General features: G+C 32.8%; 2 protein-coding genes across 4 annotated transcripts; one reads left to right on the top strand and one right to left on the bottom strand.

Annotated features, from left to right (window-relative positions):
- The first annotated feature begins 242 nt into the window (after nt 1-242).
- LOC106771196 (alcohol dehydrogenase class-3) lies at nt 243-5,421 on the top strand. 2 transcript variants are annotated; one of them, XM_014657124.2, is made up of 9 exons: nt 243-336; nt 478-614; nt 816-862; nt 1,040-1,365; nt 3,414-3,496; nt 3,592-3,667; nt 4,062-4,219; nt 4,692-4,853; nt 4,965-5,421. In XM_014657124.2, the coding sequence occupies exons 1-9, from the start codon at nt 303-305 to the stop codon at nt 5,079-5,081; spliced, it is 1,140 nt and encodes a 379-aa protein (XP_014512610.1). In that variant the 5' UTR covers nt 243-302; the 3' UTR covers nt 5,082-5,421. The 2 variants fall into 2 exon arrangements, with proteins under 2 accessions (XP_014512610.1, XP_022640608.1); XM_022784887.1 differs by having other exon boundaries at nt 243-372.
- A 487-nt stretch (nt 5,422-5,908) lies between these two features.
- Nucleotides 5,909-9,380, bottom strand: LOC106770951 (tetratricopeptide repeat protein 4 homolog). 2 transcript variants are annotated; one of them, XM_014656808.2, is made up of 8 exons: nt 9,115-9,377; nt 8,817-9,029; nt 8,535-8,726; nt 8,215-8,415; nt 8,056-8,133; nt 7,300-7,429; nt 6,402-6,488; nt 5,909-6,320 (listed from the first exon to the last, which is right to left on the bottom strand). In XM_014656808.2, exons 1-8 carry the CDS (start codon nt 9,217-9,219, stop codon nt 6,244-6,246), a joined length of 1,083 nt encoding a protein of 360 aa, XP_014512294.1. In that variant the 5' UTR covers nt 9,220-9,377; the 3' UTR covers nt 5,909-6,243. The 2 variants fall into 2 exon arrangements, 1 of the variants encoding a protein (XP_014512294.1); XR_001376425.2 differs by lacking the exon at nt 5,909-6,320 and adding an exon at nt 7,839-7,890 and having other exon boundaries at nt 9,115-9,380.
- Between the last annotated feature and the right edge of the window lie 159 nt (nt 9,381-9,539).

The raw sequence follows: 9,539 nt of genomic DNA, 5'->3' as shown, positions 1-9,539 counted from the left end.
AAATTATAAATTATAAATTATAAATTATAAATTATAAATTATAAATTATAAATTATAAATTATAAATTATAAATTATAAATTATAAATTATAAATTATAGACGTACAACTTAATAAAACCTAAAAAGATACCAGGGATTTTTATTGTTTACATTATGCTATTTGGTCAGGAGTCTCACTGTCAGTATCTGACTATATAAACCTGGTATATATAATCTTCTAACAATCTGATACCTAGTATCATAGACTGCTATATTGTCCATATCTCATTGAACCAATCTCAGTTGTTTTTTCTTCTCTTCCATGGCTACTCAAGGACAAGTCATTACCTGCAAAGGTCTCATTCTTTCATCTCTCCAATTGTTCACTCTCTCTCAATACATATTTCATATCCTCTCTCTCTTATTATTAACATCTTTACATATTTTGTATATTCATACCTGAATCATTGACTGAAACTTTTGATTTCATGATGAAGCTGCGGTGGCCTGGGAGCCAAACAAGCCATTGAGCATTGAGGACGTTCAGGTGGCTCCGCCGCAGAATGGAGAGGTTCGAATCAAAATTCTCTACACTGCTCTCTGTCACACCGATGCTTACACGTGGAGCGGCAAGGTACCTTATTTTTATTCTGTCCCACTGTTTTTTTTTGGCTTGATTGGTGTTTTCTTCTTCTGGGTTAGCAATGTAGAAAAAAAAATTATCTTTTTTGATATTTACGTGAGATTTTGCACTGCTAGGGTTAATTCAATGATATGTTTGATTTCTGCATGGAGATTTTTTGTCTCATGAATTTATTTTATATTGATTTTGCAGGATCCAGAAGGTCTTTTTCCATGTATACTTGGTCATGAGGCTGCAGGGTATAAAAAAAAGCACTTGAAAATGCTCTTTTGTTTTTAACTTTCTTATGGATCTTCGTCAAAGCAAAACCAAATGTGTACTCATGGTTGATTATCATTATAAAAGATTTAACTATTTTAACTTTTGTTGGCTAATAGAAAAAAGTATAATTTATTGTTAAGGATGTTTTGATGCAGGATTGTGGAAAGTGTTGGAGAAGGTGTTACTGAAGTTGAGGCTGGTGATCATGTGATACCTTGTTACCAGGCTGAGTGTGGAGAGTGCAAGTTTTGTAAATCTGGGAAAACGAATCTGTGTGGTAAAGTTCGAGCTGCAACTGGAGTAGGGGTGATGTTGAGTGATAGAAAGAGTCGCTTCTCTATTAACGGAAAACCACTCTATCATTTTATGGGAACCTCCACATTTAGTCAATACACTGTTGTTCATGATGTTAGTGTCGCCAAGATTCATCCCAAAGCTCCTTTGGAGAAAGTTTGTCTTCTTGGATGTGGTGTTCCAACTGGTATGTTTATTATTTTTATAATAAATAGTCTTCAATACAATTTATAAGCTATTATCTGCTTTGTGTTAAAAATAATTCGACAATGATATATTAATAATACTTTTTGACAACTTTTTTTATAACGGAAAGTCATCATTTTATTGGTCTATTTGAATTTATGTTTAAAAAATATTTAAAACAGACCAATCACAAGCTATCATGTATGCGTTATCAAAAAGTTGTTAAAAAAGTGTTGTTAAAAAAAGTTTTTTCAAAATAATTTGTCACTGTCTGACACGTTGGCCGCCATTGCCACTATTTGTCAAACCTTAAAATGTGAGTCAAGTAAATTTGGAAAACATGTTCATTCTTCTTTTTCAAAAAGAATTTAAACATGATGCAATTCAAAAAGATTCGAGTTGTAGTCGAGTCATTTCCTTTGGATTTCACTGTGTCTTTGAGTTTTTCCTTAATAAAATTAAAAACCAATTTGGCAAAGTGATATTAAGAACTGATAATGCCAACGAATATATTTTTCTTCTAGTTTTTGTACTCTTTTAAATTCATATTATGACATTTCATATTAGTTTACTTATTCATATTCTTATACACTCCATGAAAATGTTACAATAGAAAGAAAGAATAGATACTTAGTTGAAATTTTCCATAGCTTATTGATTAGGCCAATCTACCTATCTATCATTAGATTGATGTTATCCTTATTATTTGTTATCTTATTAATCAAATGCATTCTTCTTATTGAACAATCAAGTTCCATATTTCATTGTATTTCCAAATGAACCTCTTTTTTCAATTACTTTTCAAGTCTTTGGTTGTGTTTTTTTTTTTTTTACATGATGTGTCTTCTGGTTTGGACAAACTTTCAGCCCAAGCCATCAAATGTGTCTTCTTACAGTATTCTTGTCTTCAAAAATGATATCAATGTTATTCTCTTAACACTGAAAAATATTACATGTATACAAGTGTCACATTTTTTGAAGAAACTTTTTCATTCTCTTCATCTGCACAAGATGTTAACCTTGTTCCACAATTGTTGTCTATGCCTTTAGTTGAACCTTTTATCTATCCAATTACATGGTTCCAACTTTTCCTACTAATTCAAATTTTAATATAGGTAGAAAATACTAATTAAGCCAGAAATTTATTTTCTTTATAATGACAGTCCGAATGTAATTTATTTTTTACTAAAGATCAAGGTCATTGTGAATAAACCAAATAATGCATTGATGTTAGATATCATTTTCTTCATACTAAAGAACGAATTGAAGTGCCGAAGAATCTTAATTATAAAGGAGAATCTTGTTACTATGTTCACCAAGTTTGTGAAGCAAGTTCATGCAGTGTTTCAAATTTCTCAATGGTGATTGTTGGTGGTAATCGTCTGACAACATTGAACATAGAAGAAGACTCAAGTCAAGGAGGATATTTATTGAGTTTTTTCTTATGTCTTATTCGTCAGGTAGATTGTCTAATGGCAACGTCTAGTTGATGTTTCCAATAGAGTGTGTCTAGTAAATATCCTTTAAGAAACATTGTCTAATGAACATCGTTTATCTTCTAAAGTATTAGCATCTGCTTGTAACTGCTATTAGATCATTTTTAAATTTTGTTGTGTTCAGATTGTCATTATTTCTCTCTTTTTTTTATGTAGTTAGCTATATATGCTAACTACAACTATATACATATACTTGATTACGTGTGATTGTATTCATGTTAATTTGTCATAATTTTTTTATTTTTTTCTAAGTGTGCACTCTGAAATTATTATCCGTTATTGTATGTATTCATAAAACCCTTCAACAGAGAACCATATTCATATTCTCTTCCTAAGTTTTCATATCTCTCTTTTATCCAACGAAGAGATTATGGATGAAATTAGAAGTTTTATCACTAGATACTAATCGTGATATTACTCTCCTAGTTTGGTTGAACTCAAAATTATCCATGTCCGTTTATTATGAGTTCTAAAGTTGCGTTTGAGTTCTAAAAACAATATTGCTTGCTTAATATTGTACCCAGTTCAATTATTATTTTGTATGAAATTTTAGGCCTTGGAGCTGTCTGGAACACTGCAAAGGTGGAAAAGGGGTCAATTGTTGCTATTTTTGGCCTCGGAACTGTTGGGCTTGCTGTGAGTTTGTAAAATAACAGTAGTCAAATTTGGCAATTTTTTTCTTGGAGTCAGTGCTACCATTATGAGATGTGACTCAAAATTTGCACTTGCAGGTAGCAGAGGGTGCAAAAGCTGTTGGTGCATCAAGGATTATTGGCATAGATATTGATAGCAATAAGTTTGAAAGAGGTACACCTTAAGCTTATTGACATAGTTTTGACATGAGTTTGTCTTTAATGCTGTAAGTATCTCTATTATGTTTTTTGACTAATACTTGTCAAATTCAGTGTATTAACCATCATCTGTGGATCCAACCATAAAAAACCACATTTGTTTATGTTGTCTGATAAAGATGGTTTCATTTTTGAATAATTTCACTCACAAGTGGGATAATTATAGCCCCAAATATGATCTGAGTATCTTTGTTCTTTGGGTTTGTAATTGTATTTATCGATTGTTGCTTCATGATTTTTCTTCTGTGTGCTACTTTAAGTTATTGTTTATTTTCAGCCTTCGTTTTATTCATTTTCTACATAAAAAGCTGCATTTCTTCTTTTATTTACTTGTCTTGCTTCACTTGCAGCAAAGAACTTTGGAGTCACCGAATTTCTTAATCCAAAAGAACATGAGAAACCAATTCAGCAGGTCATAGTTGATCTCACAGATGGTGGAGTTGATTACAGTTTTGAGTGTATTGGAAATGTCACTGTGATGAGAGCTGCTTTGGAATGCTGCCATAAGGTGACTCTTCTGCATGCCTTCTAGTGCTATACCTCAATTTTTTTGGCTCAATCCTTCATGCATTATACCATCATGGATGTAAAAATAAATAGATTTAATTAATTATTTAGTCTTTAGTATACATGATAGTGTCAGAACATCTCATGTTAAGTAAACTAAAAGCATTGAAACATGTATATAATTAAAATTGATATTGTAAAACCCTTATAACTTCTTCTGATAGTTGTCTAACAATCAAAGTTGGTTTTAGAGTTAACCGAAATTAAAAAGTGAAGATGTTTCTGACATATTTTGGGCATGGTGAAACCATTTTAGTGCTGACGGTTTTACATTATCAAACTGAAATTAGTGACAGTATTAAAACATCTAAAGTTAACAAAGTTAGTTGAACATTGATAGCAGAAAGTAATACATAAAACAAATTTGTTAGTAAGTTTAAGGATCTAAGTTTAAGGTTGTTGAAAAATTGCAGGGTTGGGGGACATCAGTTATTGTGGGGGTTGCAGCATCAGGTCAGGAAATATGTACTCGACCTTTCCAGCTGGTGACTGGGCGTGTATGGAAGGGAACAGCATTTGGTGGCTTCAAGAGCCGATCACAAGTGCCTTGGCTTGTAGAAAAGTACATGAAGAAGGTAAAGGTTTTGAACCAGTGCTTGCATTAAGCTTAAATGGAAATATGAAAGTGAAAATGCATGATTAGTTTTATGGACAAAATATATAAGCTTGACTGAATCATTTTGCAGGAAATCAAGGTTGATGAGTACGTCACCCACAGTTTGACTCTTGCGGAGATCAATAAGGCATTTGACCTCATGCATGAAGGAGGATGTCTCCGTTGTGTGCTTGCAATGCATGAGTGATGATGAGATCAAGTAAAATCAATTGAAACTATGTAGACTTCATAAAGACGTGCATGCATGCATGCCTTAACAATAATATGAATATTATCTTCTCATGTCAGTTGGCATGAAAACTAGCTATCAGAATTCTTTTTGCGGTGGATTTGAGTTTTAACTGTGCCAAATGTCGATACTAAATAACATTCGAATGTATGCTGTCACGGTTGCAAATATCTGCCAAAAAAGTGTGGAGTGAGTTACCACCCATACAAATTCTTAAATAATCCTAGAGTGCAAACACAGACACTGGATGACTCATGTCCTTCTCATTGTCATAAATAATTTTTTACAAGTTTAACGAGGAAGGCCAAATCTTTACAGAGTTTCGAAATTAAAACACCAAAAGGGAAAGTCTGAGTCCTCTTGCACTTTATTTTTTCCTTTACCAATCATGCCACACAAAAAGTGCATACAGAAACCTTGCCTATAATCAAATTTGATTAATTACATATATAATGGTTAAAATAAAACTTAGTGATCACGTTATTTATGTACTTCTATTTTTCAACTTTTAATTATGTGAATAAAATGTAATGGTTTATCTTTGTTTTCATTTTTTACAATAATAGGTTATTCTGACCTGAATAACTACTATATATAATCCATCATCTCTTTGATGCTAAACTAGTCCCTATTGCGCTGTTTTTTATCTAGTTTTATATTTATTTATTGTGCATAGAATCATAAGGAAGATGATGTAAGGCAATCGACTGGAAAACAAAAATAAAAAAACCACTTATAGCCAACAATGGTGTGCCTAAGTGAAAATGTAACCAGGACATTCTGCATAATGAAAACTATGCAACAAGAACTTATAAAAGTCTATAACAAAACTTATCAAATTATACATTTGTGCCAAAAAAATAAATGCTACATAACATTGTACTTTGTTGACTACGTAAGAAGGGAGAATATTTGAACTCATTCAAGGGAGATTCCTCGTATTTTAGTACTATCATTGGCCACTAGACCTGCCTAACATCTTTCACTCACCAAACAACTTCAATAATTGGAAGGTAACTCTAGTTTAAAAGGAAATACAAACAGTTGGAAGAACTACAAGCAATCTTCAAGACTTTCAGTTTGAAACATTCAACCTTTAAACCAATGCTTGTTTCTTCCTTCATACATTTGGAGGAGCCCACTTTCCAGCTTTGAACTTGTTGTAAAAGCTGGATCTCTTCGATATAACATAGAAGACTGCAAATACATCAAACAGAGGAAATTCTAAACAAAAACAATGATAAAGAAGCCAAAACATTTTCGTGCACTATATTTTACCTGGGATCCCAAGAATGATGAAATTAGGCTCTTTGAGAACATCATGGAGTGTCCTCCTTTCATTCACTTTGATCCATTTTGGGGAACCTGTGAACATAAAAGATCACATCAAGTTTTCAACTGTTCCTGATGTTTATCTCGCAGGTTATATTTTGAAAAATCAAACAACAAAATCCATGTAATCAAATGGTTAAAATTAGCTTATAGTTCCAGATGTTTAACAATTGACTTTTCAATTTATAGTTAGAACTCCTCACTTTTCTCTGGGCATTCAATCCTTACTCTAAGAGAAGTCAAATAGAAGACATAAATTGTGTAACAAAAGAAGTTTTTAAAGTACATTATGCGGACGTTTTGCCTTGCTAAGTGTGATGCGGCTGTTTTCTTTAAGTGTTATGTATTGTAATCACTTGAGTTTTTAAATAAGTTCTTATTTGATCCATTTTGCAGCGACCAGTTACAAAATATCCATTATAACATTGGTATTAAACTAACTATGTTTATTTTAAATGAAAATTTCTTCGTTGTTGCTTTTTAAATTATTTGAATTTTAAAAAAGGATTAACCAAAATTTACCAAAGATATTGAACTGTTCAAAATCAAATTTAAGACAAGCCATGTATTAAATATTACAATGTCAGTTTGAACTCAAACATTTCCGAAATACTTATTTCTTATCCAAACCAAACACCTTCTGAAGCATAATTATAAAGATTAGATAAGTTCGAAAAGTTTTATCATACATCACAAAAATAGTTCACCGAAAATTAGAGCAATACATGCTTTCATCGTATTTAGATTGCAATACTTCATACATTATAAATCACTAAAGAAGGAGAAACTAGTAGGACTCAAACATCAAAAGCAAAGGAGGAAAAGTAGTTCAGAAGTAACATACCCGTTTGTTGCTTATAATCCTCAACAGCATCTTTCTCTTCATCACCAACACTATCACTGTGAGCAGCTGCAGTTCCTTCTAATAGACAACAAAGAAGTTTTTCCTTCGATAGACAATGTCCAGAACCAGCCTGATAAATCAAAAACCAAAGGTGAGAAAAAATGCTTTGAAATTTTCAAACATCTGAAACATAATACATCAAATCAGAACTATGCTACCAAAAATTGATGTTGCAAATATAATCTTAGTAATCCAAGTTAGTAACAGAAAAAAATGTTTATAAAAGAAAACGTGGAGTGTGATGATAACTACTCAACAAAGAGTCAAAATGAATTGAAGATTGGGCTTATGACAACAACAATTATGTACTTAAGTTGTATCCAAAGACAACTTTTACTTCATTTACAATTTCCCATTCAGTTTTAATCACCATTGGGCCAGTTGACCCATTTTGAGATCTATATGTGCAAACTGAAGCGAAATTTTTTTTTTATTATTTTAAGATCCAGAACACAAAGTTGAGTATTTATGTAAATAACCACAAATTTTGCATGCCCAAAGTCCCCAAGTGCTGACTCCGTAAAGCGTGTCCTGCAGTATCCCATCCTTAAGTAAGACAAAATACAGATGAACTGTTTACAGTTGATATATACTACATACTGATATGACCTTGCCCCATGTGAAATTCAAAATTATAATTTACATTCAGAAAAACAAACACAATCAAACAGCAAAAGAATTTCAACTAGAGCTCACCTCATAGTATAATTCAATTAATTCACGTTTGTAGTTGTTTTCAACATCCCATGACAAAGGCTGATCTTCTGCAAACATGTTTGATAGCTAAGGGTGCATGTAACACATTCATATTCATAAAAACTGCTTTCCTATCAACCAATTCTCAGAAAAGGATATCATATCAAGGTGAACCGAAAACATGTCAGTCTCGCAGAAATCCTCAATGAAGTCACTAGACATAACCTCTGCATACAGAAGAACAACAGGCCAATGAAGGATATTACTTTTATCCAGCACAGGTTTCTTTAATCCAGTAAGTTCTCGATACATTGCCTTTCCGATCTTCAAGCCTCTATATTCTATAGCAGACACAAGGTCCTGCATGTTTTTTGTTTAGTAAACAAGGGCATTGACATTCATACATCCAAAACAGATATTAAACATCCAAAACAGATATCAAACACACAAGAAAACAATTCAAAATTCAAATTCGATACTTTTGCCTCTGCAACAGCCTTCGAGACTTGAGCCTCATGTTTTTCCTTCTCTGATATCTTCAGATCAATCTGTCTGTCAAGCTTCTTCAAATCCTCATTATTGGGGTCCAACTGAAGACCCTTCAGACAATACTCTCTTGCTTCAGCCAACATATTTAGTGAAAGGGAAGCTTTGGCAGCTCTATAAATTGCCTAGTCACAGTTGGCAGCACTTTGAGACAACAAACCAGGCAATTACAATCATAAAACAATCAAACAACCACAAACCTTCAATAGAGATACCTTTATATTTGAAGGGCACAACTTGAGGGCCTCTTGAGAATCTACGAGAGCACGTCTAAGATTTCCTAGCAGCAAATTCACGTGGGCTCTATTTGAAAAAATAATAGAGGTCTCAGAGTCACCCAATGCCTTCTGATCAATTGCCCTTGTGTAGCAATCAATGGCATCAGAATAATGCTTCTTACCCATCTTCACATATTGGTTACCCTTTTCCTGAATTTGAAGGTTGAACTGGAATCAGAGCCAAGAAAAGAAAAAGAATGTTTATTTAGCATTCCCAAAACATTAATATATATACCTTGAATTCAAAGGCAGCAGACTCTTTGAGTGCAGCAATGGCTTCAAGGTCAGCCTTCTCGCTTTCCGTTAAGGGCTCCGAACCCTTTTCCATCCACAGCGCCATCTTCAATTTCTTCGGCTACTGCCTCTCACCACCTACACACAAAGCTTAAAGTTCAACTCTTTCTGCAGTTTCTCTGTTGGAGACGAATTCTACGGTGTGGACGAGTTTTCCTGTTCCGTTAGATATGTCATTAGAATATTCAGTTGTTCAGATTTATCAAGGGCAACTTGCATGTATTAAAAAAGTTGTTATTTTTCTTTTCGGATTAATTCCATTTTAAACATATGATATTAGGAATTTTGGCTGCGGGGTTGGGGACTATAGCAAAAATACTTCTTTCATATATATATATATATATATATATATATATATATATATAT

Source organism: Vigna radiata, chromosome 8 (genome assembly GCF_000741045.1).
Source record: "Vigna radiata var. radiata cultivar VC1973A chromosome 8, Vradiata_ver6, whole genome shotgun sequence".
Taxonomy (NCBI): domain Eukaryota; kingdom Viridiplantae; phylum Streptophyta; class Magnoliopsida; order Fabales; family Fabaceae; genus Vigna; species Vigna radiata.
Note: the sequence above shows the minus strand (reverse complement) of the source record. Positions and strands in the feature narration are given on the sequence as shown.

Excerpts from the sequence above, each read along its gene's own strand:
- LOC106771196 (XM_022784887.1), top strand. The coding sequence starts at position 303 with ATGGCTACTCAAGGACAAGTCATTACCTGCAAAGGTCTCATTCTTTCA. Across the intron at positions 863-1,039 it reads CTTGGTCATGAGGCTGCAGG|GATTGTGGAAAGTGTTGGAG; the intron begins GTATAAAAAAAA and ends GTTTTGATGCAG. Across the intron at positions 3,668-4,061 it reads TAGCAATAAGTTTGAAAGAG|CAAAGAACTTTGGAGTCACC; the intron begins GTACACCTTAAG and ends CTTCACTTGCAG.
- LOC106770951 (XM_014656808.2), bottom strand. The coding sequence starts at position 9,219 with ATGGCGCTGTGGATGGAAAAGGGTTCGGAGCCCTTAACGGAAAGCGAG. Across the intron at positions 9,030-9,114 it reads CTGCTGCCTTTGAATTCAAG|GAAAAGGGTAACCAATATGT; the intron begins GTATATATATTA and ends CTTCAAATTCAG. Across the intron at positions 6,489-7,299 it reads GGATTATAAGCAACAAACGG|GTTCCCCAAAATGGATCAAA; the intron begins GTATGTTACTTC and ends TTATGTTCACAG.